The following is a 14,510-nucleotide window of genomic DNA, read 5'->3' on the forward strand; positions in this document are numbered from 1 at the left end:
GAGAATGAGTGAGGAAAGGTTGACAAAGAGGATATATGTGTCAGAAGTTGAGGGAACGAGAAGTGGGAGACCAAAGTGGAGGTGGAAGGATGGTGTGAAAAAGATTTTGAGCAATCAGGGCCTGAACATACAGGAGGGTGAAAGGCATGCATGGGATAGAGTGAATTGGAGCAAAGTGGTATTTCAGGGTCAACTTGCTGTCAGTGGACTGGACCAGGGCATCGAAGCATCTGGGGTAAACCATGGGAAGGTCTGTGGGGCCTGGATGTGGATAGGGAGTTGTGGTTTCAGTGCATTACACATGACAGGTAGACTGAGTGTGAAAAAATGTGGCCTTTTTTTTGTCTTTTCCTAGTACTACCTCACGGGGGTGGGGGGGGTGCTATTTCCTTTGTGGCGGGGTAGTAACAGGAATGGATGAAGGCAAGCAAGTATGAATATGTACATGTGTATGTATGTATATGTTGTGTAGGTATGTGTGTTTATGGGCGTTTATGTATATGAATATACGTGTGTATTTGAATGGTATGTACAGGTATTCCTTTTCATCATAGGTGCTTAAGAAAAGTTCTCATTTTCTTATTCTTTTATGGGGTAGAGAAAATCATTGGCTCGTTATCGAAGATACTTTTCCAGTTTTCATACTCAGCTGGTGTCCCAGAAAACCAGCCTAATCTGCTTGGAAGGAGATTTAGGTATACTTGAAATACACCAATTCCAGTGTGTTGCAAACCTCTCTCTTTTTAACTCTTATGGTCAAAGAAAGTTTTGACAGTGTGATCCTTTGCTTTATTTAGAGTATGAGTATGAGATTATCAGATTATCATGTTTATTTTTCAAACATATTTATTTCTTTCCTTCAGGAAATGTGCCTATCAAATGGTATGATGAATATCCACACTTGGGATATAACTTGAAGGGTGAACAGATACTCAAGCCAAAGCGAGGAGATACTTTGGACAACTTCTTGGATAGTGTAGAGAATGCAGATTTTAGGTAAGTATTTTATCCAGTCAATAAATTAAAAGCTCTCTCTCTCTCTCTCTCTCTCTCTCTCTCTCTCTCTCTCTCTCTCTCTCTCTCTCTCTCTCTCTCTCTCTCTCTCTCTCTCTCTCTCTCTCTCTCTCTCTCTCTCTCTCTCTCTCTCTCTCTCTCTCTCTCTCTCTCTCTCTCTCTCTCTCTCTCTCTCTCTCTCTCTCTCTCTCTCTCTCTCTCTCTCTCTCTCTCTCTCTCTCTCTCTCTCTCTCTCTCTCTCTCTCTCTCTCTCTCTCTCTCTCTCTCTCTCTCTCTCTCTCTCTCTCTCTCTCTCTCTCTCTCTCTCTCTCTCTCTCTCTCTCTCTCTCTCTCTCTCTCTCTCTCTCTCTCTCTCTCTCTCTCTCTCTCTCTCTCTCTCTCTCTCTCTCTCTCTCTCTCTCTCTCTCTCTCTCTCTCTCTCTCTCTCTCTCTCTCTCTCTCTCTCTCTCTCTCTCTCTCTCTCTCTCTCTCTCTCTCTCTCTCTCTCTCTCTCTCTCTCTCTCTCTCTCTCTCTCTCTCTCTCTCTCTCTCTCTCTCTCTCTCTCTCTCTCTCTCTCTCTCTCTCTCTCTCTCTCTCTCTCTCTCTCTCTCTCTCTCCTCTTTCTTAAGATTATGGCCCATAGCTTGGATGGTCTGGTATGTGTTTAGAGTATATTATTTTCTCTTATTTATTTAGTGTGTATAGAGTTTATTATTTTCTCGTATTTATGGCACATTTCAATTTCATGAAGTTTACCAGAGAGCTCCTTTCTAATCATGTATTATTTTCAAGGTCAATGATTCTTCACCAGTGCACCCATTGGCCAAATTTGCTAACATATCAAAGGCTGTGTAATTTTGGAAAGGTTGCCTTTACTATTGGCCATTCCAAGAGTTTTCCCTTAGAGTAGTGTATCAGGAAGATTTTTAGAGTTTATCAAAACAAATCTGTCAATGATACTTTCATCTTGATATTAAGGATTGTTATGTTGTGGCCTAGGAGTTTTCATTATCAGGCCGGTAGGACCAATTTGTGCCAGGATGACTCTTAAGATAATATTTTTGCTATATTTTGCCTTTTTTCCTTTTTTAAGAAAATTTCTCTAATTGTGCTCCTCCTTTTTGATGTACTTTCATGGTTCTTACAACAAACTGAACTTGGAGAGAAATGCAAGTGTTGAAGTATGAAAAATCCTTCTTATCTAGGGCAGTTTCCTGCATGCATTTTCTCAGTTTCTTTTCCAACCTTCCTTCTTCATTCTTTTGAAGTAAGTCTCTCTGACTGACAGTGACCGCCATTAGGTTGATGTCTGTATTCCAAGAATAATGAAATGCTTCTCAGCTGATGACCTGGGGACATTGACATCATCACTGAATGGGGGTTATTGATTGGTCAAAGGGCAAGCCATAGCTGAGCCACACCAATAACTACTTACAATGGGGCTAACAAAGGGTAAAAGGAATATGTCTCACCTGGAAGGCAGGTTTAAGAGATTTCTAACACCCTGGAGATCTGAGACATCAATTGTGGCTTGCAGAGAGATAGTTTTTCATACTTGAAAACTTATATTTGTATGTGAAAATTTGGTTGAGAAATGTAACCTCCTTTTCTTTCCCTGTATATTATGGTAGAATTGGTTCCAGTGTAATGTTTTTCATTTGCTTTGCATTTTTTGGAATGCATTCTCAGTATAAACAAGAGGATATGTGTACTTCATTCTACTTCCAGTTTATCTGTTGTCTTCTGCTTTATATTTTCCTACTCAGTTTAGAGGGTAAATTGACATCATTAAGGAAGCAGGTTAAATATTTTTTGCATAAAGCTATTTTTTTAGTTATTAAGCATATTCAGGAGTACCACTACTCCTGAAGCAGGAGTTATGGGAGTGTGTGATAGAGTGTAAGAAAGTAGATTTAAGATTGAATTGGGTAAAACTGAAAATGGATGGAGAGAGAGGGGTGATTATTGGTGCTTATGCACCTGGTCATGAGAAGAAAGATCATGAGAGGCAAGTATTTTGGGAGCAGCTGAGTGAATGTCAGCAGCTTTGGTGCACGAGACTAGGTATTAGTGATGGGTGATTTGAATGCAAAGGTGAGTAATGTGGAAGTTATGGGTATGATTGGTGTACATTGGGTATTCAGTGTTGTAAATGGAAATGGTGAAGAGCTTGTGGATTTTTGTAAAAAAAAGATTGTTGATTGGGAATGCCTGGTTTAAAAAGAGGTAAACGCGGGAGACAGCGACAAAGTATAATAAAAATATAAATTTTATATTTTATTTATTATACTTTGTCGCTGTCTCCCGCGTTTGCGAGGTAGCACAAGGAAACAGACGAAAGAAATGGCCCCCCCCCCCCCCCCCCATACACATGTATATACATACGTCCACACACGCAAATATACATACCTACACAGCTTTCCATGGTTTACCCCAGACGCTTCACATGCCCTGCTTCAATCCACTGACAGCACGTCAACCCCGGTATACCACATTGCTCCAATTCACTCTATTCCTTGCCCTCCTTTCACCCTCCTGCATGCTCAGGCCTCGATCACACAAAATCTTTTTCACTCCATCTTTCCACCTCCAATTTGGTCTCCCTCTTCTCCTTGTTCCCTCCACCTCCGACACATATATCCTCTTGGTCAATCTTTCCTCACTCATCCTCTCCATGTGCCCAAACCACTTCAAAACACCCTCTTCTGCTCTCTCAACCACGCTCTTTTTATTTCCACACATCTCTCTTACCCTTACGTTACTCACTCGATCAAACCACCTCACACCACACATTGTCCTCAAACATCTCATTTCCAGCACATCCATCCTCCTGCGCACAACTCTATCCATAGCCCACGCCTCGCAACCATACAACATTGTTGGAACCACTATTCCTTCAAACATACCCATTTTTGCTTTCCGAGATAATGTTCTCGACTTCCACACATTCTTCAAGGCCCCCAGGATTTTCTCCCCCTCCCCCACCCTATGATCCACTTCCGCTTCCATGGTTCCATCCGCTGCCAGATCCACTCCCAGATATCTAAAACACTTCACTTCCTCCAGTTTTTCTCCATTCAAACTCACCTCCCAATTGACTTGACCCTCAACCCTACTGTACCTAATAACCTTGCTCTTATTCACATTTACTCTTAACTTTCTTCTTCCACACACTTTTCCAAACTCAGTCACCAGCTTCTGCAGTTTCTCACATGAATCAGCCACCAGCGCTGTATCATCAGCGAACAACAACTGACTCACTTCCCAAGCTCTCTCATCCCCAACAGACTTCATACTTGCCCCTCTTTCCAAAACTCTTGCATTTACCTCCCTAACAACCCCATCCATAAACAAATTAAACAACCATGGAGACATCACACACCCCTGCCGCAAACCTACATTCACTGAGAACCAATCACTTTCCTCTCTTCCTACACGTACACATGCCTTACATCCTCGATAAAAACTTTTCACTGCTTCTAACAACTTTCCTCCCACACCATATATTCTTAATACCTTCCACAGAGCATCTCTATCAACTCTATCATATGCCTTCTCCAGATCCATAAATGCTACATACAAATCCATTTGCTTTTCTAAGTATTTCTCACATACATTCTTGAAAGCAAACACCTGATCCACACATCCTCTACCACTTCTGAAACCACACTGCTCTTCCCCAATCTGATGCTCTGTACATGCCTTCACCCTCTCAATCAATACCCTCCCATATAATTTACCAGGAATACTCAACAGACTTATACCTCTGTAATTTGAGCACTCACTCTTATCCCCTTTGCCTTTGTACAATGGCACTATGCACGCATTCCGCCAATCCTCAGGCACCTCACCATGAGTCATACATACATTAAATAACCTTACCAACCAGTCAACAATACAGTCACCCCCTTTTTTAATAAATTCCACTGCAATACCATCCAAACCTGCTGCCTTGCCGGCTTTCATCTTCCGCAAAGCTTTCACTACCTCTTCTCTGTTTACCAAATCATTTTCCCTAACCCTCTCACTTTGCACACCACCTCGACCAAAACACCCTATATCTGCCACTCTATCATCAAACACATTCAACAAACCTTCAAAATACTCACTCCATCTCCTTCTCACATCACCACTACTTGTTATCACCTCCCCACTTGCGCCCTTCACCGAAGTTCCCATTTGCTCCCTTGTCTTACGCACTTTATTTACCTCCTTCCAGAACATCTTTTTATTCTCCCTAAAATTTAATGATACTCTCTCACCCCAACTCTCATTTGCCCTTTTTTTCACCTCTTGCACCTTTCTCTTGACCTCCTGTCTCTTTCTTTTATACATCTCCCACTCAATTGCATTTTTTCCCTGCAAAAATCGTCCAAATGCCTCTCTCTTCTCTTTCACTAATACTCTTACTTCTTCATCCCACCACTCACTACCCTTTCTAATCAACCCACCTCCCACTCTTCTCATGCCACAAGCATCTTTTGCGCAATCCATCACTGATTCCCTAAATACATCCCATTCCTCCCCCACTCCCCTTACTTCCATTGTTCTCACCTTTTTCCATTTTGTACTCAGTCTCTCCTGGTACTTCCTCACACAGGTCTCCTTCCCAAGCTCACTTACTCTCACCACCCTCTTCACCCCAACATTCACTCTTCTTTTCTGAAAACCCATACAAATCTTCACCTTAGCCTCCACAAGATAATGATCAGACATCCCTCCAGTTGCACCTCTCAGCACATTAACATCCAATGAATAAGTATATGTATTTGAGTAGGAGGGATGGTTAAAGGGCATTATTGGATTATGTGTTAATTGATAGGCATTTAAAAGAAAGACTTTTGGATGTAAATGTTCTGAGAGGGGCTGCTGGAGGGATGTCTTGTGCAAGCAAAGGTGAAGATTTATAGAGATTTTCAAAAACAGAGAGAGAATGTTGGGGAGAAGAGAGTGGTGAGAGTAAGTGAGCTTTAAAGGAGACTTGTGTGAAGTACCAGGAGAGATTAAGTATAGAATGGCAAAAGGTGAGAGCAAATAACATGAGGGAAGTGGGTGAGGAATGAGATGTATTTAGGGAAGCAGTGATGGCATGTGCAAAAGATGCATGTGGCATGAGAAAGATGGGAGATGGGCAAATTAGAAAGGGTAGTGAGTGGTGGGATGAAGAAGTAAAGTTGCTGGTGAAAGAGAAAAGACAGGCATTTGGACAATTCTTACAAGGAAAAAGTGCAAGTGACTGGGAGATGTTTAAAAGAAAATGGCAAAAGGTCAAGAGGAAGTTGCAAGGGTTGAACAAGAGGGCAAATGAGAGTTGGGGTGAGATAGTATCATTAAACTAGGGGGAATAAAAAGATGTTTTGGAAGGAGTTAAATGATATGTGTAAGAAGAGAACAAATGAGAACATTGGTGGAGGGGGCAAGAGGGGAAGTAATAGCTGGTAGTGATGAAGTGAATAATTTGAAGGTTTGTTGAATGTGTTTGATGATAGAGTGACAGAAGTAGGGTGTTTTGGTCGGGGTGGTGTGCAGTGAGAGGGTCAGGGAGAATGGTTTGGTGAAGAGAGAAGAGGTAGTGAATGCTTTGTGGAAGATGAAATCTGGCAAGGTGCTGGGTTTGGATGGTATTGCAGTAGAAATTATTAAGAAAGGGGGTGACTGTCTTGTTGATTTATTGGTAAGGATATTCAGTGTATGTATGGATCATGGTGAGGTGCTTCAGGATTGGTGGAATGCAATTGCCATTGTACAAAGGCAAAGGGGATAAAGGTGAATGTTCAAACTACAGATGCAGAAGTTTGTTGATTATTCCTGTGAAATTATATGGGAGGTTATTGATTGAGAGGGTGAAGGCATGTACAGAGCATTAGATTGTGGAAGAGCAGTGTGGTTTTATAAGTGGTAGAGGTTGTGTGGATTAGGTGTTTGCTTTGAAGAATGTATGTGAGAAATACTTAGAAAAACGATGGATTTGTATGTGGCTTTTATGGATCTGGAGAGGGCATATGATAGGGTTGATAGAGATTCCGTGTGGAAGGTCTTAAGAATATGTGGTGTGGTAGGTAAGTGGCTAGAAGCAGTAAAAAGCTTTTGCCAAGGATGTAAGGCATGTGTATGAGTAATAAGAGAGGATAGCTAATGGTTCCAAGCGAAGGTTGGTCTGTGGCAGGGATGTTTGATGTCGCCATGGTTGTTTAATTTGTTTATGGATGTGGTGGTTAGGGAGGTAAATGCATGAGTTTTGGAGGGGGGGTGAGAATGCTGTCTGTTGGGGATGAAAGGGCCTGGTAAGTGAGTCAGTTGTTCACTGATGCAGCTCTGGTGGCTGATTCGAGTGAGAAACTGCAGAAGTTGGTGACTAAGTTTGGAAAGGTGTGTGAAAGGAGAAAGTTGAGAGTAAATATGAATAAGAGCAAGGTTATTGGGTTCAGTTGATGGACAAATTAATTGGGATGTAAGTTTAATTGGAGAAAAATTGGAAGTAAAGTGTTTTAGATATCTGGGCGTGGATTTAGCAGAGAATGGAACCATGGAAGCAGAAGTGATTCACAGGGTGGAGGGCCAAAGGTTCTGGGAGCAATGAAGAATGTGTGGAAGGAGAAAAATTATCGCAGAGAGAAAAAATGGGTATGTTTGAAAGAATAGTAGTTCCACCAATATATATATAATATTGCAAGTCATAGGCTGTAGATAGGGTTGTACAGAGGGTGGATTTGTTGGAAATTAAATGTTTGAAGACAGTATGTGGTGTGAGGTGGTTTGATCGAGTAAGTAATGGAAGGGTAAGAAAGATGTGTGGAAATAAAGAGTGTGGTTGAGAGAGAAGAGGGTGTGTTGAAATGTTTTGGACATGTGGAGAGATATGAAGAAAGATTGACAAAGATGATATATGTGTCATAGGTGGAGGAAACAAGAAGTAGGAGACCAAATTGGGGGTGGAAGGATGGAGTGAAAAAGATTTTGAACATTTGGTGCCTGAACACACCGAAGGGTGATAGGCATTCAAAGAGTAGAGTGAATTGGAATGATGTGGTATACCGGGGTTGATGTGTTGTCACGACTAAACCAGGGCATGTGAAGCATCTTGGGTAAACCATGGAAAGGTCTGTGGGGCCTGGATGTAGATAGGGTGCTGTGGTTTCAGTGCATTACACACAAAAGCTATAGGCAGTGTGAACGAATGTGGCCTTTTTTTTTTTTTTTTTTTTTTTTTTTTTTTTTTTTTTTTTTTTTTTCTGGCATTACTTCACTGAAGCAGAGGGCTGTGATGCTGTTTCCTGCAGGATGGGGTAGCACCGGAAATGGATGAAGGCGAGCATGTATGAATATGTACATGTGTATATATGTATATGTCTGTGTATGTGTATGTTATGTGTATATGTTGATATGTATATGTGCGTGTATGGGCGTTTTATGTAGATATTTATATGTGTGTGTATCTGATTGGATGGGCCATTCTTCATTTGTTTCCTGGGGCTACCTTGCTGATGTGAGAAATGATGATCAAGTACAATAATGAATGAATAATATATTTTTCATGTTAACAGCCGCACAGTATTTGATAAGCAAACTGGACAGGATGTTCGACTCAGTGATGCAGACCTAGATTCTGTTAAGCGTCTCCTTTCCCAACGAGTACCAGATGCCAGCTATGATTATTATGCTCCCTGGATTGACCACTTCACTCATGAAGTCATGGAAATGCCATTGTCAGGTCGCCCAGAAAGCAAGAGTGCATTCATTCCCTCCAAGGTATGTTTACAGAATATGTATCATGTTTTGATTAAGAATATATGGTGTGGGAGGCAAGTTGTTAGAAGCAGTGAAAAGTTTTTATCGAGGATGTAAGGCATGTGTACGTGTAGGAAGAGAGGAAAGTGATTGGTTCTCAGTGAATGTAGGTTTGCGGCAGGGGTGTGTGATGTCTCCATGGTTGTTTAATTTGTTTATGGATGGGGTTGTTAGGGAGGTGAATGCAAGAGTTTTGGAAAGAGGGGCAAGTATGAAGTCTGTTGTGGATGAGAGAGCTTGGGAATTGAGTCAGTTGTTGTTCGCTGATGATACAGCGCTGGTGGCTGATTCATGTGAGAAACTGCAGAAGCTGGTGACTGAGTTTGGTAAAGTGTGTGAAAGAAGAAAGTTAAGAGTAAATGTGAAGAGCAAGGTTAATTATTAGGTACAGTAGGGTTGAGGGTCAAGTCAATTGGGAGGTTAGTTTGAATGGAGAAAAATTGGAGGAAGTAAAGTGTTTTAGATATCTGGGAGTGGATCTGGCAGCGGATGGAACCATGGAAGCGGAAGTGGATCATAGGGTGGGGGAGGGGGCGAAAATCCTGGGAGCCTTGAAGAATGTGTGGAAGTCGAGAACATTATCTCGGAAAGCAAAAATGGGTATGTTTGAAGGAATAGTGGTTCCAACAATGTTGTATGGTTGCAAGGCGTGGGCTATGGATAGAGTTGTGCGCAGGAGGGTGGATGTGCTGGAAATGAGATGTTTGAGGACAATGTGTGGTGTGAGGTGGTTTGATCGAGTAAGTAATGTAAGGGTAAGAGAGATGTGTGGAAATAAAAAGAGCGTGGTTGAGAGAGCAGAAGAGGGTGTTTTGAAATGGTTTGGGCACATGGAGAGAATGAGTGACGAAAGATTGACCAAGAGGATATATGTGTCAGAGGTGGAGGGAACGAGGAGAAGTGGGAGACCAAATTGGAGGTGGAAAGATGGAGTGAGAAAGATTTTGTGTGATCGGGGCCTGAACATGCAGGAGGGTGAAAGGAGGGCAAGGAATAGAGTGAATTGGATCGATGTGGTATACCGGGGTTGACGTGCTGTCAGTGGATTGAATCAGGGCATGTGAAGCGTCTGGGGTAAACCATGGAAAGTTGTGTGGGGCCTGGATGTTGAAAGGGAGCTGTGGTTTCGGGCATTATTGCGTGGCAGCTAGAGACTGAGTGTGAACGAATGGGGCCTTTGTTGTCGTTTCCTAGTGCTACCTCGCACACATGAGGGGGGAGGGGGAAGGTGTTCCATGTGTGCCGAGGTGGCGATGGGAGTGAATGGGGGCAGACAGTGTGAATTGTGTGCATGGGTATATATGTATGTGTCTGTGTATATATATATATGTGTACATTGAGATGTATAGGTATGTATATTTGCGTGTGTGGACGTGTGTGTGTATACATTGTGTATGGGGGTGGGTTGGGCCATTTCTTTCGTCTGTTTCCTTGCGCTACCTCGCAAACGCAGGAGACAGCGACAAAGCAAAATAGATTTTTTTTTTTTTTCTCCTGCGTTTGCGAAGTAGCGCAAGGAAACAGACGAAAGAAATGGCCCAACCCACCCCCATACACATGTATATACATACATCCACACACGCAACTATACATACCTACACAGCTTTCCATGGTTTACCCCAGACGCTTCACATGCCCTGATTCAATCCACTGACAGCACGTCAACTCCGGTATACCACATCGCTCCAATTCACTCTATTCCTTGCCCTCCTTTCACCCTCCTGCATGTTCAGGCCCTGATCACACAAAATCTTTTTCACTCCATCTTTCCACCTCCAATTTGGTCTCCCTCTTCTCTTCGTTCCCTCCACCTCCGACACATATATCCTCTTGGTCAATCTTTCCTCACTCATTCTCTCCATGTGCCCAAACCATTTCAAAACACCCTCTTCTGCTCTCTCAACCACGCTCTTTTTATTTCCACACATCTCCCTTACCCTTATGTTACTTACTCGATCAAACCACCTCACGCCACACATTGTCCTCAAACATCTCATTTCCAGCACATCCATCCTCCTGCGCACAACTCTATCCATAGCCCACGCCTCGCAACCATACAACATTGTTGGAACCACTATTCCTTCAAACATACCCATTTTTGCTTTCCGAGATAATGTTCTCGACTTCCACACATTCTTCAAGGCTCCCAGAATTTTCGCCCCCTCCCCCACCCTATGATCCACTTCCGCTTCCATGATTCCATCTGCTGCCAGATCCACTCCCAGATATCTAAAACACTTCACTTCCTCCAGTTTTTCTCCATTCAAACTCACCTCCCAATTGACTTGACCCTCAACCCTACTGTACCTAATAACCTTGCTCTTATTCACATTTACTCTTAACTTTCTTCTTTCACACACTTTACCAAACTCAGTCACCAGCTTCTGCAGTTTCTCACATGAATCAGCCACCAGCGCTGTATCATCAGCGAACAACAACTGACTCACTTCCCAAGCTCTCTCATCCCCAACAGACTTCATACTTGCCCCTTTTTCCAAAACTCTTGCATTTACCTCCCTAACAACCCCATCCATAAACAAATTAAACAACCATGGAGACATCACACACCCCTGCCGCAAACCTACATTCACTGAGAACCAATCACTTTCCTCTCTTCCTACACGTACACATGCCTTACATCCTCGATAAAAACTTTTCACTGCTTCTAACAACTTGCCTCCCACACCATATATTCTTAATACCTTCCACAGAGCATCTCTATCAACTCTATCATATGCCTTCTCCAGATCCATAAATGCTACATACAAATCCATTTGCTTTTCTAAGTATTTCTCACATACATTCTTCAAAGCAAAGACCTGATCCACACATCCTCTACCACTTCTGAAACCACACTGCTCTTCCCCAATCTGATGCTCTGTACATGCCTTCACCCTCTCAATCAATACCCTCCCATATAATTTACCAGGAATACTCAACAAACTTATACCTCTGTAATTTATATATAAATATATAAATAAATAAAATATATTTTGATTAACTATGATTGAAGGTAGGTAGTAGTTGGTAAGCAGCCAATGACTATGGAGGTATATTACCAGTACTACCCGTTTGGGTATCGCGATTATTAGGGACGCCTTCATAGAGGGCCAGCACTTTAGTGGTTGTCAAGTTGCACTTCTCTGACCCAGTTAGCTGTCTTTTCTTTCTGCCTCACCCACACATGGACTACTGGTATTGTCCACAAACATACAGTCTCTGTTTGTCATACATAACACTTGACAACACTTAATTCACACCGCTCATTCTTCGTGACTAGAGTTTTTGCAGTGAGCACTATGCATTTGCCCAACCTTTTGGCAAAATGGCAGCAGCAATAGATAGAAGTAGTGAGTAGGAACACTTAGGCAGGAGCATTGGTTAGAACTGCTTCTCTGGACATAAGCAAGGCTTATGGTTCTGATGGCATCCTTCCCCATGTATGAAAGAGTATGTCTCTGAACTTGCACCTGTGCTTGCTCATCTGTTCCAGTTCTGTTTGAAAACCAAAACTTTTCCTTCTCCTTGGAAGCATGCATTGATACATCCTATCCTTCAGAAGAGTGACCATTCTGACCCATGTAATTATCATCCTGTTGCTTTGAGATCTACTGTTTCGAAGGTCTTTGAATCCTTCCTCAACTCCCATATCCATAAACACCTCAAAACTCACAGTCTTCTCTCTGATCACCAGTGTAGCTTCTGTTAGGTAAGATCCACTGGTGATACTCTCTCTTACTAATGTTTGGTCCTTCTCCCTAATCACCTGTATGGCTTCCGTAAGGCAAGATCCACTTGTGATATTCTTTCCTATCTTACTAATGTTTGGTCATCATCCCTGAAAGATTTTGGGGAGTCACGTGTAGTTGCCCTTGACATATCTAAAGTTTTTAATAGGCTTCCCTCACTCACTTTGCTTCATATCTAGCTTCCTATCTGGCCAATCTATCTCTGTGGTTGTTGATAGATCAGCCTCTCTTCATCAGTGGTGTCCCTCTAGGTTCTGTTGTGTCCCTTACTTTTTTCTTCTTTTTTTCAATAACTTCCTCTCGCCCATGAATACCCCAATGCACTCATATGCTGACAACTCAACATTGCATTCATCCACACCCTTCAATTCTGCTCCCTCTACTCTTAGTTGGTCTGCATCTCATTTTGACACAGCTTCCTCAATAAACTCAGACTTGGACAAGATATCTTGGAGGGATACACAAAATCTTGTTAAGATGGATGCCTCTTAAGACCTAATTCTACCCATCTCTCTTTTGAAAACTCCTCTCTACTTTCATATCTCCTTTGACGATATTGACTCAGTAAACATACTTGTTATTACTGTAACATCCACTCTTTTTTGGAAACCCCACATTACAGCCTCTAAGAAATTGGGTGTCCTATTTAGATGTCAAAACTTCTTCTCTTCTGAACAGTCACTCTGTTTATACAGGGGATTGATTCATCCTTGTATGGAGTATTGCTCTCACATTTGGGATGGTTCTAACTCTGTATGCTTACTGGACAGAGTTGAGTCGAAAGTGATCCTACTTATAAACTGTCATAGGCTAACTTCCAAACTTGACCTCCTTGCTCTATGCTGCGATGTTGGTTCACTTTCCCTTTTCTGTAGGTATTACTTGGGCTTCTGCTCCCAAGAGCTGGCTGCTTGTGTGCCCCCACCACTAGCTAGACCATGTAATACTCAGCAAGCTGCTGCATCACGTGATTATTGTGTGACCATCGGCAACTTTAGGGTGAACTGTTTTGATACCTGCTTCTTTCCCTACTCATCAAGGCTTTGGAACTCTCTACCTCCTCATGTTTTTCCCAATAATCATGACCTGGCACATTTCAAAAGACAGGTCTTTCACTTCCTCCAAAATTTGTAAATACTTTCCCATGTCTTTTCTTTTTCTGTTTCATAATTCTTTATATTTCAATTAAGTTCTGGCCTTGATGTGGACTCTTATCTGTGACTGGAGCTTTCAACATAAAAAGAAAAGTAGGTAGTAATATTAGGTAAGTGCATTAGGTAGATGTAGGCAGTTGGAACAATAGATAGGAACATCTGCAAACAATGTGCTAGAGTTGCCCTCAGCCAGTGGCATGTTAAGGGTGAGGCACTTAAGGTTAAGAAGTGGCACTGGAGTTCACTGGTTATGGAGACACAGCTCCATTGATATGGTTACACCCATGAGGGAGTTTCCAGCTGGGAACAGGTATCAGAGATATAGATAGGTAGAACTGTGAATTATGTGTTGGATTGTAACCGTTTCATGTAAGTGTCTGATTTTAACTGGTAACCACAGGATTTTCTTTTAGAACTTAGTACTAGACGTTATTTGATTGACTTACTTATTTGTTCATCCTTAATTTAGAACTTATTCTACACATTTATTTGAAAATAGATAAATGGACACACACCCCTGTGCATGTACTAAAAAGAAATGTATTACAAGATGAGGGAGGGAGAATAGGCAATAGAGACTATTTGAAGTAATATTTCTTAGAATTATCAATTCATTGTGTAAGTGTAAAGAGAGTACTGGATGTGAAGAAGAAAACCTGTCTCTTTGATACCACTGTTCTAGCTTATTAGAGGTGCCACAATATTTTATTTTTATAGTCTAGTGGCCACGGTGATTTCAAGTTCCCTCACGTAAATTTGTATGGGCTAAAGGAGGTGCCAAACCATCAGTTGCAGGAAATTCGGTGGTGTACCTGTACTACCTTG

At 42.0% G+C, this 14,510-nt stretch overlaps 1 protein-coding gene across 1 annotated transcript in view; it reads left to right on the plus strand.

Moving 5' to 3' along the window:
• Positions 1-14,510, plus strand: part of LOC139759048 (ribosome biogenesis protein bop1-A) — a 408,882-nt gene that overhangs the window by 69,347 nt on the left and 325,025 nt on the right. The window contains exons 3-4 of the mRNA XM_071680955.1: positions 864-996; positions 8,539-8,743. Of these exons, the coding sequence (XP_071537056.1) occupies positions 864-996; positions 8,539-8,743 (338 nt within the window). The remainder of the gene's footprint in view (positions 1-863; positions 997-8,538; positions 8,744-14,510) is intronic.

Source organism: Panulirus ornatus, chromosome 32 (genome assembly GCF_036320965.1).
Source record: "Panulirus ornatus isolate Po-2019 chromosome 32, ASM3632096v1, whole genome shotgun sequence".
NCBI classification, from domain to species: domain Eukaryota; kingdom Metazoa; phylum Arthropoda; class Malacostraca; order Decapoda; family Palinuridae; genus Panulirus; species Panulirus ornatus.